Source organism: Chelonia mydas, chromosome 3 (assembly GCF_015237465.2).
Source record: "Chelonia mydas isolate rCheMyd1 chromosome 3, rCheMyd1.pri.v2, whole genome shotgun sequence".
Classification (NCBI taxonomy): domain Eukaryota; kingdom Metazoa; phylum Chordata; order Testudines; family Cheloniidae; genus Chelonia; species Chelonia mydas.
Window position 1 is genome coordinate 184621664 of NC_057851.1, and position 22043 is coordinate 184643706.

Consider the following 22043-nt stretch of genomic DNA (forward strand, 5'->3'; position numbering starts at 1 on the left):
GAATAAGGAAGTTACCATCTGTGACAGGGTTGGGCCAGATGGCTACAGGAGAGTGATAGAAGGCAGATATATTAGCCCCAGGTTAATTAGGTCCCTTTCCCCATGGTAAGGTAACAGGGAAGGTTTCAGAACAATCAGGAACCTTCTGGAGACAATTAAGACAGACAGGCTGATTAGAACACCTGCAGCCAATCAAGAAGCTGTTAGAATCAATTAAGGCAGGCTATTCAGGGCACCTGGGTTTAAAAAGGAGCTCACTTCAGTTTGTGGTGCACGTGTGAGGAGCTGGGAGCAAGAAGCGCTAGGAGCTGAGAGTGAGAATGTGGACTGTTGGAGTACTGAGGAGTACAAGCATTATCAGACACCAGGAGGAAGGTCCTATGGTGAGGATAAAGAAGGTGTTGGGAGGAGGCCATGGGGAAGTAGCCCAGGGAGTTGTAGGTGTCGCACAGCTGTTCCAGGAGGCACTCTAGACAGCTGCATTCCACAGGGCTCTGGGCTGGAACCTGGAGTAGAGGGCGGGCCTGGGTTCCCCCCAAACCTCCCAACTCCTGGTCAGACACAGGAGAAGTTGACCTGGACTGTGGGTTCATGAAAATGGCCAAACTGAGGGCTGCCGTGAATCTCCGAGGCGAGCAAATCTGCCAATAAGTGCAAGACCCACTAAGGTAGAGGAGGAACTTTGTCACACATCAAAGACAGGGTCAGTTTCTAATCTTGCATGCACCATGACAGAACTGTGTGTGTATCTCAAAATATGCTGTTGCACATCTAAAATCTGAATTTGACACTTTATATGGTTCCTTTTCATTAACATCTGTGCCGAGTCTTTATCTCTTATCCAAGAAACCCCCCTTTTGATATCAAAAAATCTTTTGTCCAAGTAAAGACTGAAAAAGGGTTAAAGGCAGGATTGTAACTTGTACTTTACATATGTGCAGGGGAACAAAAAGGAAGAAGAGCACCCCCCTACCCTCTGACAGTCCTATGTGGGACACCCACATGTTGGATCCAGGTGCAGATGAGCACATGCGAGCAGTACATCTGTTTATTCCCTCCTCAGAGGAGGGGGGCCATTGAGTAGACAGCGAATGGGTGGAGACTTGGCTCCACCTCACACTTTTTTAGACTGTGCAGCTGCTGAACCAACACTGGGGATGCAGAGGGGGTATTTGCTGATCGGATAGGCCAACAGCAAATTACCCTCCTTGAGTGATGGGGCAGCAGCAGGAGAATTGGGGCTGAGTAGGTTACAGTCCCTTTCCGGGATACTCCTGTAGCAGCACAGCTAAGCGTCACCTTTCTCTACGGGCTGCGTGCTTGTGACTGAGTCTCTCTTGGCAAATTCCTCACCCTCTTTTCTGCATCTGGAAAGGAAGAATCACAGAACAGGTGCAAAGTTCATGAGCAAATTAAAAAAGTCATTTAAAACCAAGATAATTTCTACCCCCAAGAGTGTGGGTTTCAGGAGGAAGGTACAGCTAGGGGTTGAAGTACTTGCCTCCTACACAGACTTTAAGTATGTAATTGTTCTCTGGCTTATCAGTTGGAACAGTAGCCTGAGAAGCAACAAAGACATCCCAGAGTCACATGCAAGCCGTGACAGCACCCAGTGGAATACTTTTCACTTCTGTAAAATGTAATCTTGCTGCTGTAGTTAAAAATATGTTCTAGTAATTCCTATCATTAGCAAAGCCTCTTCCCTTTCAATAGTCTTTGTTTCCCCCTTCTGTTTTGTAATGAGATTTTTAAAATGTATTTTTACAGGATTACCAGCAGTTTGGGGCAGGGACTTTCTTTTAGTTCTGTATTTGTACAACCCCTAGCACAATGCAGGACCCTGGCCATGATTGGGTCTGGCAGGTGTAACTGCAATTGTAATAATAAAGGAAGAAGCCAAAAATGATTTCATTTTTACCATGTTGTTGATATTATTAACTGGAGAATAAAGCATTTGGAGAGCGTTATCTTGAAAGAAGAGTCGGGATAAGCAGGATATAGAGAGGCTTTTTCATGATTTTGCAGGATCTTAGAGCTTTTTTTTTTTTTTTAAATTTACTATAGTGGTTGCATCAAAAGAGTTGATTGTAAGGAAGTGTTGAACACGATCAATATAAAATATGCCTGAAATCCTTTGAGGCTTGTTCTCACCTTGGTACACGTTGGGAGCATTCAGTGCTATGTTATATTTGTACATCAAGTGGAGATTAATTGGTTTGCTGTTGTGTTCTATGTAGGTACTTACATGGTCCTCATCACCTTAGTATTTGAGACCCTCAGAATGGTTAATACTCTACTTAATCATCCTTACAACTCTCTCTGAGGCCCCATTTTATACATGAGGAGCTGAGTCACAGGGCAGAGTAAGAGACTTGTCAAAGGATATATGGGAAGTCTGTGGCTGGCATTAGGGGGTAGTAAGCAGGGCAATTGCCCATGGCCCCACACCAGAGCCCCATGAAGCTAAAGGGATTGGGCTTTGGCTTTCTGCCCTGGCCCCCAGTGAGTCTAAAGCTGGCTCTGCTTGGTGGCCCTCCTGAGACCTGCTTGCAGCCCCCAGGGGGTCATGGACCCTCAGTTGAGAACCACTGCACTAGCGCGTCCTTCCTCCTTATTGGCCATGGAGCTACTGTTACTGACATTTATTTCTTTTTTGTAACATACTTTCATTCTGATTTCACCCTATTACAAAGCAATGGTCAGCATTTTCATTTGCAAAGCTCCAAGTCACTGGTGAAGAGCAATATTGTACCATTAGTTAGTTTCCCCTGTGGTCTCACTGGTCAATGAGATGTTGCTGAATCAGTACAGCACTTCAGTAAGCCTTCTCAAAAGCAGAGGGCCCAACATGGCTGTTTGTTGGTTTTGAGCAGCTAGTTAAGTCATAGTCATGAAACTGTTTGACATTCTAGGCCTAGTTTTGTGTGTGATCTCTTCCTGATTTCTCTGAATATCTTCATTATTTGTAAGTGTTCACTGAAGAGTTTAGACAAATAATTTTCAGACAATTGTTGGTTCACAAACTCTTTGCAAATTGTTCACTACCACTATTAATTATTGACAATTCCTGGTAAGCAGTTGGTCATCTGGTCTTGTTTCCTTACCATGATTGAAGCCTTTCAACAGGAGACTAACAAATGACCAATAATAATGAATAATTCCAATTCAAATTAATGAAGCTTCTGGGATTCACAAATATCATGAAAACCGATGATCTGAATACTAATAAATTATGGGTACTATCACTCTCAATTACAATGAATCAAATTCAAGTAGCTCTTTTGTGACCCTGAATCTGTGATTTTCATTACTTGACTAGGTCTAGTTGCTTTTGCTTACGTTCAAGTCCTCTACATATCCATAGTTTTGCTATACTATACTGTACAGTATGTTGGCTCAGCCCAACAAAATGTGCATAGAAAATGAGCCACAGGTGCCTATTTCTCTCCAAATGTGTCCAAAATAGCCAAGAGAACACAGGTTTCTTTGAAAGCATCAGAAATGAATTCTTAATAGGAACTGATTTGGATGCTTGGTAAAAAGGAAAAATAACCTGACTTCACTGGGGGAAATAGGGAGGAAACCTGAACATGGATTTATGAGAGCTGGAACAATCCTTGTAGTACCCTCCGTTAAGGAGTTGAGGGCAGTGTAAATACATAACAAGTCTTCCACAATGGGGAGTCAGCAGGACCTTCATCACCAAAAATGCAAGTCTAGGTCACTTGAATTAAAGGAGTAACTCTGTCACCTGGTAGCAGTAGAAGATTTTTATTTGCTGTGTGATATGCTTGGTGTGTTACACTCAGATTGTTACCTCGAATGGTGAGAAGTTCTCCATGCCCTCTCCTTCCTCTCTCTCTCTTGATGACCTCGTCACCTGCAAAATTTGGTCTCTCTTCTTCCCCTCTCTTGCTTTGCAGTTTTACTGTCCCTGGGTTCAACTGTATCTTTGAGGCACAGCCCTGTAATGGAGGCGATGTGGAACTGCACTTTTTCAGGGTGGGTTATAGAGAGGAGATCCACATAATGGAGGAAGACTTCCCCTCAGAGCCTCCTAGCAATGCTGGGAGAGTGCAGCCCTGTTACACCCCTTTATAGAGAATAGCCTACTCGCCCTGCAGGCTGATGTCAGTGCAGAGATGGGTCCAGGACTTCACTTCCTCCTGCACCTTTTGGGAGCTATGCACTTCCGGCCCATATATACTGCAGCTGTAGGGGATGCAGAGATGGCAGTCAAGTGAGGCCCTTGTGTAGTTTGCACAAGGAGAAAAAAGCTTTGTTGTGGCTTTCCGCTCTGCCCCTGCATATACAGTGTAGCTATGAAAGGGTAGGCCCAGTCTGGCCCCAGGTTAGCATTAAAGTAGATCTAATCAGTGTATTTCAAATGGTAACTAATCCAGCTATGTTGTTTACCCTCTATATTCACTGTGCATTTTTGTGGTATACACAAATATATCCTGTGCGATCTGTCTAAGGGCTTTCATCTGGAAGGCCAGGATTTAACATCGTATGCCGGATTCTGGGAATTACCATGAGAAATGGCTACCCTTTTTGTGGAGGTGCCTCTTTTAGACCATTTTTACTTCACTTGAATCACTGTAAAACTAATTTACAAAAAAGTCTCTGACAGGCAGAGTCCCCTGTGAGCTGCTGTTTGATGTTACCTATCAAGTGCAGTAGACTCCTGGATAGGAGTAGACCCTTTGGAATCTGGCCCTTGATCTCAATTTTCAATCAGAAAAGTTGAATCACTATTAATAATTTCCATGTTTATATTTTCATAAGTACTGCAGACTCATTGATAAAATGTTTTGATTTAAAACATTTTTAAAACCCCTATGAGTGTTTGTAATTTCTCTTAATTATTCCCTTGATAATGCAGCTAAATTAAGTCCCTGACATTGAAATGTTAGCGACATGAAAATACAGCTTGTTTTGAGAAGTAAAAATTTTAGGTTGCTAAAAAGAGAATTAAAAAAAACTTTTGGTAGATTTAAGTAATTTATCGGAACTTGAGACACAAATGGAGCTTTCTGATAGGCTATCAGAAATGTTGGACCATGCTAATAATGCATGGGACCATCTGTTTTTTTCCCTTTTTTTTTCTTTATCAATTTCATTCCACAGTATTGAGAAGAAACTCCAGACACTGCATTTATCTGGTAGAGAAAATCACTCTGCTTTCTGCCCTAAATCTTATAGCTTCATTTTAGGTGCAATATAATGGCTCAGAAAAGCATTTCTGTCTTGCCTTATTGCTGAAATACAATTTGTGGTAATTTTAAAGTCCTTTTGTCCTTTTATTTTGGAGGTTTCAGGGAAATAAGAAATAATTCTGATGTAATTTGGAAGCCCTGCAGAAATACTGGTGCTGCAGACCTTGAATGCAGAGTGACATTGATACCGATGTTTACGAGCGAAACAATACATTGCATATTCATAGCATATAACCTTAACGTTATAGGGTAAAAGTGCCTGAGTGACTTAGGAGCCTGTGTCTTTACAAAGTGAATAGGACTTAAGCTCCTTTAAAAAAAAATCCCCATAGTTCTTAAGTGTATTTGTTTTGGCTTTGTTTTTTTTTAATTTGCTCTTTCTCTTCCCCAGCTTCCCTTTATTGATGATGGGTATCATTTTTATCATAATGGCATCTCCAGGGCCAGGAGAAGACGCAGTCTTCAGCACAAGCTTCATTTGGAAAAAGACCCGAGGGTAAGCTTTTCCCATTGATTTGCCATCCAGCAGTCATGATTTTCATGCCATATGGGATCAGATAACTGTGAAGTCTTAACACAGGTAATTCCATGCCTGACCCAAGCTCTGTGGCTGCTGTGCAGAAGTTAAAACAACCTAAGCCTTGCTTTTAACATGACAACAACAGTCACAGCTTCGAGCTTGAGTCTTCCACCCTTGCTCACTCTTAGTAATACTGCACTCTCTGCTAGTAGCCTCACTTGCAGTCAATGAGTTCCAAAAGGCATGTTTCAAACATAAGCAAGACCAGTTGCACATTCAGCCCATCAGACTTTAACTTTTAGTCTAGAAACTCCAGGTCCCACTTGCAAATGAAACTTTTAGTTTTAAGAAGCAACTCCCGCCCCCCAGCATTCATCTCACTGGTGGAAAGAAAAGGTCCTTCACCATAATGCAGTGCTCTAGCAGCAGTTTCTTCTCTCTCTCTTCTTCAGAGTTTTTGCTATTACACAAGATAAATACTAGGACATGGTCAGGACCAGCTAGCACAAAAAAGTGTTTCTACTGCCCAAAGAAAATAGTCACTTTTGGCATTCATCTTATGAAAGCAAATAGATGATCAAGTTAGTCCCCTGCATACCCAACTCCATTTCTCTTGGTGTGGGAAAGAGTTGTGCTGTTCCATTCTACCTAGGTTTTTATTGCCCTGCCAATCATCATGGTATCTGAGCACCTTTCAAAATTAAATAAACAAGAAGAAAGTTATTTTAACTAAAACCGAGAAGCTGCCTGTTGCTATGTCGGGAAGCAGAGTTGAAGAATTTCTAGCTCACTCTCTCTGCCTTTGCAGGAGACGGTTAAAGTATTTTGGGCACAGATCCACCAACAATATGGCACCCCTCCAAATTGTAGTCAGCCCATCTGATAGCTGTTAATGTGTGGTGCACCAGCCATTTTAGCTGAAACCAAGCAACTGCCAGCTGCTGGTCACCCCCACTTCCTTTAGGTCACATTGTGTTATGATACTGAGAGTTCAGTGAGGCATCATGAGTCCTGTATCAGTCAGGTGTGTAGTATGTTTCTTAATACTCTGAACTACCATCTTCAGGGGTTAAAGGATTTCCATGCCCATTCACTCCTGGGTTTAAGACTGCCAACAAGGGCACCAGCTAGAGTTTGAGTGTGTGTGTAATGCAGATTCCTGCCCCCTTAGCATTAAACTGGGATTCCCAAACTCATTTCATATAATCTACCAAACAAAGATTGGACAGTAACAACTTTCAGACAATACTGCCCATTGTAGGATACTAATGAGTGGACCAAGAAGTAAAAGTCTCCATTTTCCCTTAACCATCCAGTCCTTAAATAGTCAGTTTATTAAGAACTATTTAATAATTAAATTAACTATTTAATTAAAGGAGTAGGCAAATATTATTCAAGCCAATGGCTGTGTAGCTCTATGTACCTGAAACAAATATTTCTACTTATCTGTAGAGGTCTGTGTAAATCAGAAGTGTCCCTTAAGTTGTCAGTGTGGCCCTCAATATTGCAAAGGTGAGCCTCCCCGTATTAGTTAATACCAGAATTGCTGTTGCGCTGACTACGCTTGAACTGTTTGACTGCATAATGTGAATATGGGTCAATATGGAGGTTGTTTGATTACATGTAGCCTACATTTCAGAGCTGCTCTATTTTGTATCCATTCTATGGAAGTAAAGAGGACTTCAGTCTCCAGGGTTCTCAGTCTGGGACCTTTCATAACCAATACATTCACTTGAATTTTTGGTTTTAATTTCCACTGCCTCCTGATTGTCCTGCTGATTCCTGCACTGCTCACATAGTGTAATGATGACTTAGCTTTACAAACTGCTGACCTGCTCTCCCTCACTGAATAAACCCATACCATAAAATAATTGGGAATATCCCCAAAATGTGGCAAAGCATGGCCATGGATAAGCCCTGATATTTTGATACACTGTTTAGCTTCAAACAGAACTGCTGATTTGCTTTAATTTCCAAATTGGAAGCACACTCTGACCTCTCTGATTCTTTCCTATCTTTCTGTGTTGCTCAATAGGCTCTTTGAGGTTTTCTCTCTGGCCCTCCTAGCAACTTCCTGTGTAGCCTCCCAGCAATCCTAATACTCCCCCGGTGCTTTTAGGACACTCTCTTCCAATGAACTCCTGGCCTTTCAAGCTTGCCCTTAGAGTGCTTGATGTTTCTCACCACCATCCTAGTATCTCCTCTCCATCCATGCTGAAAGGTCATCCAAGAGAACTTGGATTTTTTACTCTAAAGAGGTGACTTTTGGTCAAAGCACTCTGACTTAGAGAACTGTAATTATTAACATTCCAAAGTGTGATTTCAGTGCCATAATAATTCACCCCTCATTATCTCACCATTTATGAGGGGATCCTCAAAGCTCCCGTGGGACTTCAAAATAAGAAAACCGCTGTACAGGTTAGTCACTTTTTATTACACGTGTTATAAGCGCAAATAAAGCAAGCTCTGATCAGCGTGGGAGCAGTCATTAAAGCTCTAGCCATGTGCCCGGATAAGAGCAAATGTGAAATACAGACACAGCACTCTGTTTTTGAACTCCAAAAATAATTTCTGCAGCCACCCGGGCACCTAAGTGTAATGACTTCTTTCTAAATCATTTCCCCCCATGTTTGCTAAGGAATAAACGTCAGCACTGGCATGGTTAATAAATTCAACACATGAAACGAAGAATAAAATGCTATTAAAATTGTCAGCATAGCCAGAAAGCAAACTGACTGTCTCTAAAACACAGGGTCCACTGAATCTCTGATGAGCCAGTAAGATTAATTGTGTATTTGTTATCTATTTCTACCCAATTTTTTTGAGAAAGTGAGAAATAAAATCTGTGAGTATGAGCTGAAGTGGTAGGCTGGATGTTTTTCAGTTTGAAGGGACTACAATTCCTAGCTAATTTTAATTATTAGTTGAAAACAGTGCAGATGTTCGTTCAATTAATTAATGTTCTTTAATCAAGTAAGTCCCTTGAGGAAACCATGTCAATTCTGCAAGAGTCCTGGGAGACAGGCAGCAGAACGCTACTGCAAAGAGGTTACTATATAATCTCCATACACTGCACATGAAACAAGAGGTCTTTAAACTTCTTGAAAAGGGTCAGTTGGGCAAAATGTTATCTATGTTTGGTGCCAAAATAATGCTGAGATATGACAAATGTAGTCAGAATTTATATGGCAAATATCAGTACTGTTGCGGGAGCCGGGTTCAAATGTATGTTAAGATGCCTTCACAGAGTTCCAGCAGGAACTGAAGCACTGTTTGGAGGAACAACCTTACTGCCATTTGTTTGGCAACAGCTATCTCAATATTAACGAAGTTTGAAGCCATATTAACAGCAGAGGGTGGTATATGCAATAGTGTCATAGAACGTAATACTGCCGGGGACTGATGAAGATTCAGAAATGGGCACATGAAGCTCATAAACCTCCTCACAGTATTTTCAATATTCCTTTCTCTCAGAATGGCAAGTACCATAATAAATTGCACTACTTTGAATGGCGGCTATCCACGCTTGATCTTGTTTTAAAAGATGATTTCTTAAAGTAGGCATATCACAAAAGGATTACAAGACCTGAAATCCAGTTATAATGACTTAAAATACTTTTCTGCCATAAAATGTTTATCAGGTAAAATTCTGACTTAGATTCAGGTGTGTGTTGCTGAATATCCTGTATACTTTCAGTATACACTGAAAGAAGATTATGTAGAAAAGAAGTGCCAAGTATAATCCGAGAGTGTCCATGGACTATTCTAACAATTTATTCATGATTCATATATGATATCATGAAAAGACCACTGAGGCTGAGAGGGGAAACAAACAGAGGAAGGAAATGCACACTATCACATTCTTACGGTAGCCAAAAGCGATAATTTGGACTAAGCAGCTCCATCATGCTGCGCACAAGGTCAGCTCCTGAACTCTTCACCCCCAGTTCCCCACTAGATGTCAGGGGAGAGCTCATTCAGACCCTGCTTACATCTTGAAAGCCATCATTTAAAATGAAGAGCTATGTATTAGCGAGTGTTTCTAGGGTGGGTTATTTTGTTTGTCTGTTTCTGCAGGAGAGGAGAAAAGAGGTTGTTATACCTGTGGAAACATGCTTCTACAGAAATGTCTTAACAAGTGTTTTTTTTCCCCTCTTCTCAATCATTTGACACACTTTCAGTCAAATCCTGATTGCTTTGCTTCCTGCCCCCTCTGTTATCTCTCGAAAGGGAAGGGAGTGTATAGCAAGGACATTCTGCAATGTGAACTTTGCCATGTGTCCTGAATTTGTAGAGCTTTCCCCTATGAGGATTTTTTTGCAGAGGGACAACATGTCCTTGGGGAAGGTCTTATACTGCAACCACACATCCCGCTCCCCCCACCCCCAAAATGGTGAAGCACAGCAAAGCTGTCTCAGTCTGTTCTGCCATGTTCATGTGTGATGGACCCAAGTAGTTGCACAGAAGTTAAGTAGAACCCATTCAACAAGGAATCATTTCTTAATCTCTTGCTGTCTCTTCTAACCCATCAGGACACTGAAGCTAATGGGTTAGGGAGGGATCACCTCATGGAAAGACAATAACTCTGTGTACTCCCGTGATGGGGTGTTCACCCCACACCAGCCTAGAAGGGGTTCATGAGAGTGAGGAGAGACCAATTAACCAGATAGGCCACAGCTGAGGGGAATTAGCTGGCCTTAATAACCTCTGAATAATGATAGAACCCAGCTGGAATGGAATAGGCAGAGCTAGGATAAAGCCAGGAAGCTGGCAGTAGCATGGGACTGTAGTGAGGGAACCTGTACCCATTCTCTGGACAGTAGATAGGGAAGGAAGGGAAACCAGGTGGAAGGGGTGTAGGAAAAGGATTAGGGAAAAGGCAGCAAGGTTTAAGGTGGTACAGACCTTGGCCGCTGATTAGCGGGTCCCTGAGCTAGAACTCATAGTAGAGGGTGGATCCGGGTTCCCCTCCCAGGCACTGGGGAAGTGGCACTGGTTTGGGCAGAGAAGGAAAGGCTTCATCTTGGAGGAAAAGACTTTGATACCCTAGAAGAGGAAAACGCAGTCATCTGGCTGGAGGGCCAAGCCGCAAAGATGGAGCACCCTGAGTAGATGTCCCGATTTTATAGGGACAGTCCCGATTTTGGGGTCCTTTTCTTATATAGGCTCCTATTACCCCCCCCCCCCACCCCTGTCCTGATGTTTCACACTTGCTGTCTGGTCTGAGTTGCAGACAGAGAGAGAGAGGCAGCAGCAGAAGGGCATGCAGCAAGCAGCAGAAGCAGGTGTTGGACCTGGAAAGAGCTAATCCCCAGCGTGGCCATGAGGAGGTGCCCCTAGCAATGAGAGCACTCCAAGACAACTCCCCATGCCAAATCCTTTCATCTATGCTAAAAGAACAGTGCTGGACTTATGGGTGGCTATAGGTTATACCAAAAGCCATGCCATTCATATGGTTCAACCCTGTGTCCTGAACGCTCAATCTTGATGACCACGGAATCCACTCTTGCTTGTGAAGGTTTCAACAGCTCTGGCTGATTCTAAGTCTTCCTCACCACTGTCCACAATGATGTCTGCTGGCTGAAGAAGCTGTGGATGTTTGCCACTGCAGCCATTTCCTGGCAGCTTGGGTGCCAGAATCCTAGAGACTCACCCCAAAGGTGAAAAAGCTGGGATTACAGGGCAGATGAAGGATGACTGGGAGTAACAGCAGGAGTGGCAGAAGGTTTGTGTGAACGGACAGGCCCTTCAAGAGCACATCAGCCTGCTGGTGCAAGAACTGGAGCTCACCCATGGCGGTTGCTAAAATCCCAGTAGTGTTCAGGATGGCAATATGAGTAGGAGGCAGACAATGAGGACTGGGGTATTTACCAGCCAATGTGAGAATACAACAATTATAGTTGTGTAACCATTTCAGTGAAACTAAAACTGCATCTCTCCCCATTGTTTGATTTATATGGGGTACCTGATTCTCTGACGTGTAACCTCCTTCAGTCAACAAAGAAAATGCGAGTTGATTGCAGAGTAGAGACTGTGCCAAGAGCAGAGGCCTTCCCAACCTAGTAGTTGCAAGCAAACAATGGCTTTTCCTTCCTTCATGCACATTGTAACATCTTAAAAGAGAACTCAGAATCCAGCCTCCTGCTGGGAGGCTTCAAGCTATTGTTAGCAAATGTTTTGAAAATGAACATAAATGTTAAGAATACACAACTCTTATTTCACTTTTTAGGTGAATTAATTTTTTTTTAGTTTTTTTGCTTTTGCTGGTGGTATGTAGTGCCTCTCTTATAAGGACAAGGAGTTGAAACTCAATTTGTAAAACCTATTTGTTCTATACAAGATTTCTTTTAAAAATTGAAAGAAAACAAAGCAGACATTTTCCTCCCACACAGTCTCTCCTTTCAGGGAGCTGCCTACATTAAGTCCACTCAAGAAAGAGGCTTTAATATAGGGAGGCAATCTGGTTCTATCTTCACATAGATACATATGTTCAATTCTGAGCATGGTGTCTTGATGCTGTGGTGATGAGTGCATTAGAAACACACATCCAGATGAATAGTCATCCACTAGTGGTTACTGTAAATGTAATGGTTTAGAAAGTAAGACTTAAAGAGTAAATATGTAAGGGCTGTGTCAGTGGTAGAAGGAGAACACCATGTAGGGTTTCTGGGGCTCTGTGACCAATGGACACAGTTTGGAGGAGCCCTTAAACTGCTCAAAATGCTGCCAGGGCTGAGGCCAGGACAGAAAATCAGGGAGCCATAAATGTAGAGTATCTGACCTTTAATCTTAAAAAAAATTCCTTGTTCCATGCACCTTTACTATATTTTAGATATACCCTCATTGGTATGACCGCTTGTTCAGAGATGCCCAACCATTCTGCTGGAGCCCTATTTGAGTGGATTGACATTTGGGTGTCCCCACATACTAACATGCATGCCACCTTGTGCTAGGCCGCAGGGAAATTGTCACGTTCTTCTTCTCTCCATGTTCTCTCTTCTGTCCTTATTTTCACATCTTTGTGCTTTGATATGTGATTGTGACCCTCATTCCCCCCAAAGCTGCATGATGTCTAAGGGCACCTGTGGTACCCAAGCTAGCTTGAATCAAGCTAACTTGTGTATGTCTGCATGAGCTGCAGACACACCCTGAGATTTCAGTGTAGACTCACCCGGAGTCTGAGACCCTGCATGTCTTAGGTATTTCTGTGGCCAGCTGCATTTGGGGAAGGAAGGCGGACAGCAGTCCAGGAATCACCTGCCACTTGGCCTGCAGCAGCACTTTTGCACTGGGAAATCAGGGTGGATCTTGGTTCTCATATTGTTTTTCAAGTCCCCGTAGCTCCTCTCCTGCTCTGAACACATGTGCACATGTGGACTAGTCTGCCCTTTCTCCCAAGAGGCCAGATCCCCAGATCAGAAAGGACAGGATTAAGGGCCTGATCCAAAGCCAATTGAAATGAATGGAAAGACTCCCACTAACTTCAGTGGGCTTTGAAGAAGGCCCTCAGTGCACTGTACAAACTGAAAGGACCTAACAGTGGGCACAATGCACTGCAAATGCAGCTACCCAAAAGCCACACTGGGCTTACTGCTCTCCTTCCGGACAATTGTATATAGGAATGGGAAGAGATGTCTGACTGTAATTAGCAAGGGAGAGTTCTTGTATATCTAATATTCAAAAAGAACAGCTGCACTGAAATAACATTAAAGTACCGTCTTGGGGTGCATATATTTAACTGACCATATCCCATTATCAGAACTCAAAGTGCATTATTGTGTGTTGCATTTATTTGTGTATGCACCTAAAATAGTTAAAAGAAATGATTGTTTTAATGGATGTCTTATTCTTGGAGGCTGAGATTAAACCACCTGTTCCTATCCCAAGACAGGAATCATTTAATTGATCATGCTTAGTAAAAACACATCTCAGAAGCAGAAAGACATTGACCAATTTGATGGCAAAGTGATAAATGTTGGAAGGATAATGGGAAATCACTTAATTTTTCTGTGTAAAAAATGGTGTAGAAAGTGAACTTAAGTCAAAATTATCAAACTTGGGTGTCCAGTGTTCAGGCATCTTAAAAAAGTGGCTTGATTTCCACAGGTGGGGAGCATTTTCAGCATCATTCAAGTCTGTTAGAAATTGGTGTGACAAATACACATGAACCACACATTCTTTGCATTGTCTGTATTTCTTGCACCACTCTGTCAGCAGTGTCTTGTATAGGACAGCTTCCTATGGAGCATCACATATATTTTAAATTCGGAACGGTTCAACACAATCTTTCTTCACATGAAAATATCACAAGAGGTGGACTATGCCTTGTGTCTATGAATGAAAGATCTGCGGGTTGTCTTCGGTTAAGAAAGCAAACAGCCATAAAATACTCCATAACTGCTAGTACATTTGAAAATGAATAACTGTAATATATAAAGTGTATTGCCCCTCTTACAAGACTTTTTCTGTTACAAAGCTATCTTCAGTATAAGTGCTCTGATTGAAACTTCATGGTTCACAACTCAGATCCGAAACATCCCCAGTTTTGCAAAAAATCAAAACCTTAACCAGTCTTTAACTCAAAAGCGTACTTAGTACACTTCCACAGCATTTCATTAGAAATTAAAAGTAAATGAATGTGAGTGTAAAATCTTGCCTTTTTTTAACCAGTACAGTGGCTGTATTTTGCACCTACATTCCTCCCTTTGGTTTCTTATCCCCATACATGTGCTGAAAACAATACACTTGAAAGTACAAAAAGAAGTTTATTCATTGTTTAATCATCCTTAGTCCACATCCTGCTTTGGCCTTTATCAAGGACACAATTGCATTAGGACGCTGTGTGGTCATTGAATCTTCCTGGCAGTGATGGAGTTCTAATCCATCTTTCAGGAGCCCCAGTACTATCTGCAGCCCCGTAAACTAAAATGTAATACAGCTGGGGTCCGAGATACCTAAAACTACATGTAGCAATTTTAAATAAAAGCTTTTTAAAAGTCTAGTGAGGTTGCAGGGAAAAGGTATTCGCTTCATCCTGGGCTGACCACATGCACAGACAATGCCATGTGGAACCTCACAGTTTGTCTAGAGTGACTGACAATGTATAAGGGAAAAGGCAAGCACAAAAGCCTATGCACGCTTGAATAGGTTGGGGCTTCAGGGGGTGAAGAAAGTTTTATTTCATTTTCTTTATTTGTGGTCCCAAGAAAGTTGCCATATCTTATGTACTACTTGAAGATGAGTGGGTTGGAAAACAGGTTTTCTACCCACCAGTTATATGGAAAATAGGGTTTCATTAAGGAAAAAGGGCCTTTTGCATAGTCAGTAAATATAGTGGTATGCAAATACCAATTTATTTACTTCCAGTGACTCTGTCTACATTTTTTTTTGCCAGTTTTTTTTGGCACCAGTTATTTCCTCTCAGTTCATGAGCTGCCGTGTGATGGTGCACCTGATGAGGTATTTCACCAACCCCTGCAGTCCATCTCAAATACTGGAACCAAGAGGGTCACATGTTGGAGAAAGGAGGTGTAGCCATTACTTTGTTGCTCAGTGTGCTGTGCCTGTCTGAGGGTCAGATCACACCACAGCCTTCTCCTGTCTCCGTGTGTGTTCTGTTTGTCGCTTATGTAATTTCCTTTGGACTTGGCAGGTGCAGAAAAGTGCTTTACCATGGACATGACCATTGGTTATGCAAAATGAATCTTGATGATGATCCAAGATGTTGTCTGTCACTGAGATGAAAATGATTGGGTTCCTAAAACTGATTGCAGTGTTGTAGCCATTTTGGTTCCAGGATATTAGCGAGACAAGGCAGGTGAATCATTGGATCAGCTCTGTTGGTGAAAGAGACAAAGCTTTCGAGTTACACAGAGCTCTTCTTGAGGCTCAGAATATGGAAGAAGAGTGCTGTGTAGCTTGGAAGTTTGTCTCTTTCACCAACCAAAGTTGGTCCAATAAAAGATATCACCTCGCCCACCTTGTCTCCCTAAAATCAATGAGGCATTCCTTGTGAAATTCACCCCTTTTTACTCAGATTTACTCAGATTCTGCTGAAATATTTAATTTCTATATTTAGGAGTTGTGATAAAGCAGTGAAAGTGCCAGCACAGCACAGCAGGGTTTAAATAAACCTTTGGGCTGGGCCCAGCTAGCCCTGCCCTGCTATACTTGCAGCCAATACCAGACCTGGAAGCAGGATAAAAGAAGGGAACCTGGCTCAGTTCAGGGCTGGCTGGCAAACAGGCAGGAGCTAGTTGTCCCCCTGTCTGAAGGGACAGAGCACTGGCCTGCCAGTGAGGTCAACCATCTGGAAGTAAGCACTGGTTTTCCAGCCAAGGGAGATTGTGGAGGAACCCCCAGCAAAGGAGGTAACTGAGTGAGTGAACCCCAGAGACATTGGGGGACTTGCCCTCCCCAGCTTGAGGCTAACCCCCCACTCCCCGAAGTAGCCTGGGGACCACAGCAAGGCACTATCCGGACCCCAGAGAGAATCCTACGGGGAAGCAAGCCACCCAGTAGATTGGACTAGAAGGTCCATGTCCCAAACTGAACGAACTGTAGGAAGCAGCCCAGGGCAGCAGATTCTGACTCCCTGCTGGGAGGGACTCCAATCCCCTTGTTCCAACCCCCAGGACCCTGGGCCGGGATCCAGTGGAGAGGGAGGGCCCGGGTCCCCCTCTCCTCCCTGCAGCCTTAAAAACTGAGTCCACTCAGCCTGCAGGGGTCTGAGAAGCAGACAATCTAACCACTAGGCCACCTGGCCCCAAGAGCCCTGTTACAAGAGTTTTATCTTAAGTATTAGTCCCAGAAGTTAGCTATTCTTTTTTGAATCTTGGGTGCAATGTTTGGCATTGAGTCACTAGCCAATTTTCCAGAAGCGTGGACTTAATGTCTCCATATTAACAAACAGTTCAAAAGTCCTTTCCCATTTTCTGATTTTTTTGTGTGTAATTATGAAGTAAACTCATGTTCCAAGTTGTGAAGTTGACAGACTTCCCTAATTAAGACTATTTAATGTAGAGTATGAAGAATGATTTAATTGTGGTGGCAGACCAATACAATCATAGATAGGCAAAGGTTTGTTGTGCCCATAAATTTTATAGCACTGTATGACAGCTTTGAGAGAGCACTGGCATAATCTTTTAAAAAGGAAATGAAATATTAACTAATAAGGGGCTTTGTTTAAGTAGTTTTAATAAATAATGAACAAGCAAAGCAACCAGATTAGTGGGAATGTCTCGTTTCCTATATTTATAAAAACCTGCACACTATTGGATAAAATATATTGCTATCTTTTTTCATCAAACAAGAACTGAAGTATTTTTCTCATCTGTCACATTTTAGAGTACACTGTATTCTGCAGGAAACAAGTAATATTTCCATTATGAGTGGAGTACTGTTCCATCTATAATGTCTTCCTGGGGCCAGTTCTCTTGTGCTTTATGTGCTCTATGTGAGGGTTGGCTTTTAGGAGAGTGTTCCAGCTAGGCCTGAGTGTTGAGTTTAGAGCTTTATCAAGTTTACTTCATTTTGGACATCATTTATTTCCTTTTATAGCTCAGTTCAGAGCCTCCTTACAAGACTTTTTATGCCAGGTGCGCTACATAGCGTTAGAAAACAGAATATGTTAGATTCTGTAACTAGCAGGGGACACATAGTAAACCCTTTGCTTTCACAATGTTTGAACCGTTCGTAAATTTTGGTGTGGTTATGAGCATGATAGACATTTAATTATCCAAGTTCAGAACTGATATTCTGTGAAGGGATGAAGAAGCAGTAGTCACAGTTTTAAGTACAGAATGTAAATACTGTGATCTAATCAGAATTAATATGTGGAGGGACAAAATATAACCTTGACATCAAATGTGGAGGAAGAAAGGTCACGGTTGACAGGACAAAAATGTAACTGTTATACAGTATGTCTGCTTGAGTCATCTGATACATATCATTCCAAATGAAGGAAATGAAGTGGAGGAAAAATCAAGGCTGAATGGAGTGCTTTGGATGACTGAGCCATGAAAAGAAAGTTCTCTCACTAGGTTTGGCATCTTGATTCTGCTGGCAGTGATCAGTGGGACTAGAAATATTGTCACACATCAGGGAGATAAAGCGGAAACCAAACCCTGGACAGTGAGATTTTGCATGTTTGGGATCATGACTAAAGAAAGGAGGACAAACAAAAGAGAGGAGGAAAATCCTGTAGATGTTGAAGTTAAAATAATGGAGTTATAGACACATAGGGTGAAGTGCTGATGTACACTGCGCAGAAGAACCGTCCTTTGTCACTACTACATCCTCACTCTCTCTCCCTCCACTAGGATTATCACATTATAGGAACCTTTTTCACAGCATGCCTTTCTGGGGCAGGCCCTTTAAATTTGCCAGGGCCAAGTGGCTGCAGCCCTGCGAACAAGTCAATGGGAGTCTTTCCATTGATTTCCATTTCCTTAAGCGGCCATTTTGCAATTGATTAGCTGTATCTCAGTCTCTTTCATCTAGTAAGTATTCTAGTATGTATTTTGCCTCTCTTGCCACTTTGAGGCTTTGCACATGCAAATAGGATGTCACTGAAAATGAACTGCTTTCAAAAGTTTCTGTTCAGCTAGATTTGTAAATATACTGTACAAGTGCCAATTTTTACGTTAAGTGTCAAAGTGAAAGCGTTTTAAAAAAGAATGAGGCTTTGATTCACCGAAACAGTTAAACTCCTGCTTAGCTTGAGGCACATGAATAATTCCAATGGGATAAAGCACATGCTTAAAGTTAAGCACATAAGTATTTTCCTGGATTGGGCTTGAATCGCCTATTTTAACCACAGTAGAACTCCTAATACTACTTGCATTGATTGGATACTTACAATGTGCTCATCATGTACAAGAGCATTCTAATGTAGAGTATCACACCACCTTATTAAATATAGAAAATTAAATAATTTAAACAATTCCTGATAGAAGGTCTAAAACATGTCCATTCTGAATGATCTAATTGCTAAATTGAAATCTATTGATTTGCGATTAAAAAAACTGCTACAGAAAAGAATAACCTTGATATTGGACACGGTATGGTTATGTTTTATGAAAAAATGAACATAATGTATTGCAAAGAAACACTACATAGGATTACTGGGACAAAGAAAGTTAATCTGTATCATGTGTAAAATGTAAAAATAGCTATATAGATAAATGAGTAAAATATAAATCATATAAAAGAAACTAAAACTACAGTATAAACTACAGTTGGTTTATACTGTGGTGACATATGTAAACCATGACAAGTCATTGCTGAAGATGATATTTAAACAGCAGGATAAGGCTAGGAAATTGCTTAAGTTTAACCAATGTCTAAAATGAACAAAATCAAAAACAACTGACCACAAACCAGTGTGGGAGTTATTGTACTTTATCTGTATCACTTACATCATGAGTTCACGAGACTTCTCCATCTCTACGTGTAGTTGAAATATGTAGAATATTAAAATACTTCATTTGAGCTTTGCTTCTTAAGAATATACATTTCAACCCGGACACTCAGTAGGTATCTAGAAAAGGTAGAATGAATTGGTTTAAAACACCCTCTGCTGCTGCTGTGATGCCTACAAGCTGTTATTTTCTGGCATTGGTCAGTCAAGTGGTGAGTGCAGACCTCTGCTTTTCCGTTAAACTGTGTTTTATTATAACCTCATCCTCCAGTCAGCCTCCCACTCTGTTTCATTTACCTGGTGTGCCCTGTCTCACATGTTGATTGTAAACCTTGTGGCCCAGGGATTGTCTTTTTTTGTTGTTTGTCTGTGCGGTTCCCAGCCCTGATCCTTGATTGGGGTTGCTGGACTCTATTGCAATACAAATAATAATGGTGAGACTAATGGAATGAGGAGCAACAGTCTTGGGATTTACATGGGGGGCTTGATGCTAAAAAGGTGCAAATGATTGTTAGCAGAGAGCAGTGCTGAGATAGTCGTAGGATGCTGAGTTTTGAATGATTCAGTCGGGTGAAGTAAGCTGACTGGAGCAGATTCTCTAGGTTGCTGAACCATCAGGAACATAGCACCCGCATATGACATGAAACATGGAACAACTGGTTGTAAGAGCTACTCTTTTCCAAAGGCCTGAGTCCACGCCCATTGAAGTAAATGAGTGCCTTTCCATTGATTCCAGGGATTTTTGGATCAAGCCGATAAAGCCTGTAGGCACATTTCTGTAGCCGTAGCAGCTCCTATTAGTTCCTTTTAGTGCAGCTCTTAAGCACGCTCAGGCCTGATCTACGCTACAGATTTAGGTTGATGTAAGACAGTTTATGTTGACCTAACTCTGTAAATGTCTACACTAAAATGTTGCTCCTGTCAATGTAACTCACCCACTATGCCAACTTAACTCCTCCTCTGCAAGAGGCGTAGTGCTTAGATTGATGTAGTTAGGTTGATGCAGTGTCAGTGTAGACACTATTATTTATGTCAACTTTAGTGGCCTCCAGGAACTGACTACCAGTGGTCTGACCACGCTGGTCACTGTTTTGAACTCCACTGCCTGGCAGCCAGGTACACAGGTATATGCCCCTCTGCTCTAAAGACATGCAAATTTTTGAAATTCCATTTCCTGTTTGCTCCACATGGAGAGCTCACCTAGCAACTGACCGTGTGGGCTATATGCTGCAGGTGTTCTCCTGCCTGGAGTACACAGGAGGTCATGGATTTCCTGGGTCTGTGGGGAAAAGAGGCTGTGCATACATAGTTCAAATCCATCTGCAGAAATGTCAGTATTTATAAGCAGATTACTTGGGACATGGAGGAGAAGGGCTACGAGAGGGATCCATAGCAGTGAAATCCAAGAAGCTGTGGCAGGCGTACCAGAAGGCAAGGTGGCTAATAGTTGCTGTGGTGCGGAGCTGCAAACATGCTGCTTTTATGAAGAGCTGCATGCCATCCTTGGTGGAGGACCCAGCCCCAAGAACCCGATGGATACTTTGAAGGGCCCCAAAGTGAACAGTGAGGAACAGGTGTTGAATGAGGAGGAGTGTGGGGGACAGGTGACTGGGGGATCCAATGGTGCAGCGAGCCAGGACCTGTTTTTGACTCCAGAGCAGTTGAACCAGTCCCTACAGTCCAGCACGGGCGAGCCAGATGCAGGGGAAGGAACCTCTGGTAAGTATGTCGTTTGCGTTGATATTGCAGGGACACATCTGTTGATTTACTCTTTTTTTTTTTAAATTGTGCTAGAAAAGGTAATGAAATAACCAAATAGAGATAGAGTTGCTATCTGCTTCTCATTCCCCTTCACAGTTAGGCAGAACAGTTTATGGGCACCAGGATATCCCATGAATCCTCCATAGAGATCTCTAGGAAACTTTTCTGGAAGTAGTCTACAATCCTCTGCTGAAGGTTTCTGGGGAGGGCTGCCTTATTTCTTCCACTGCAGTAGGACACTATTCCACATCACTCAGTGATTAGTCCATCAGGCACTACTGAGGCACACAGACTAGCAGCATATGGACCCAGTCTGCAGCCAGATGTGTGCAGGAGCTGTTCCTTTTCTGATGCCGTTACCCTTAGGAGTGAGAGAGCAGCTAAAATCACCACTGCCTGTGGAAAATGGTGCCAGTGTTCAGTTCAATTGCCCTATCCACAGATACTCATGCCCGTGAGCTATTCCCCCCACCCCTTATTGTCCTAACTCGCTCCCTCCCCACCTGGCCATACTCACCATGGCTGGGACGGCTGCCCTGATCTCTGAATCCCAAGGAAAAATGAGAATGTAGTGCTTGTAACTTGTGTGAATCAAGGGGAATGAGTACAGTATATCAAGCTTCCATTTATCTCGTGAATACTCTCACAATAGTACCTCTGTGTATTGTATCTTTTTGCATCTTTTGCATCTGCATCTGCAAATGGGGCCTGGACAGTTTCTCCATCCACACCAGTGGAGCAGCTCAGCCAGATAAAGAATAGAAGGAAGAGGATGTGGGATGACATATTCCAAGAGATCCTACAAGCCTCCGGTGCTTTAGATACCGAGCATAGGGATTGAAGGATCACCCTTGCGGACAAAACGGACAGGGACAGAGCAGATAGGAGAAAAGCACAGGAAAAGGAAAGACATGCAGCAGGAGATGCTAGCACTTCTCAAGTGGCAAACAGACATGCTGGAGACTCTTTTTGACCTTCAGATTCAACGGACCCTGCTTGCCTCCCTCTACAACCCATGGAGAATAGCATTCTGGGACATCTCTACACTACTACCACCCACATTTCATGTGGTGTCCAGGGCTGCTGCACTACCGCTACCATTCCACCTTGAGGGAGAGTACAG

At 42.4% G+C, this 22043-nt stretch overlaps 1 protein-coding gene across 1 annotated transcript in view; it reads left to right on the forward strand.

Moving 5' to 3' along the window:
• The window catches only part of PCSK2 (proprotein convertase subtilisin/kexin type 2), a 206571-nt gene that overhangs the window by 41906 nt on the left and 142622 nt on the right, over positions 1-22043 (forward strand). Inside the window, exon 2 of the mRNA XM_007064133.4 lies at positions 5611-5715. Coding sequence (XP_007064195.1) covers positions 5611-5715 — 105 coding nt within the window. The remainder of the gene's footprint in view (positions 1-5610; positions 5716-22043) is intronic.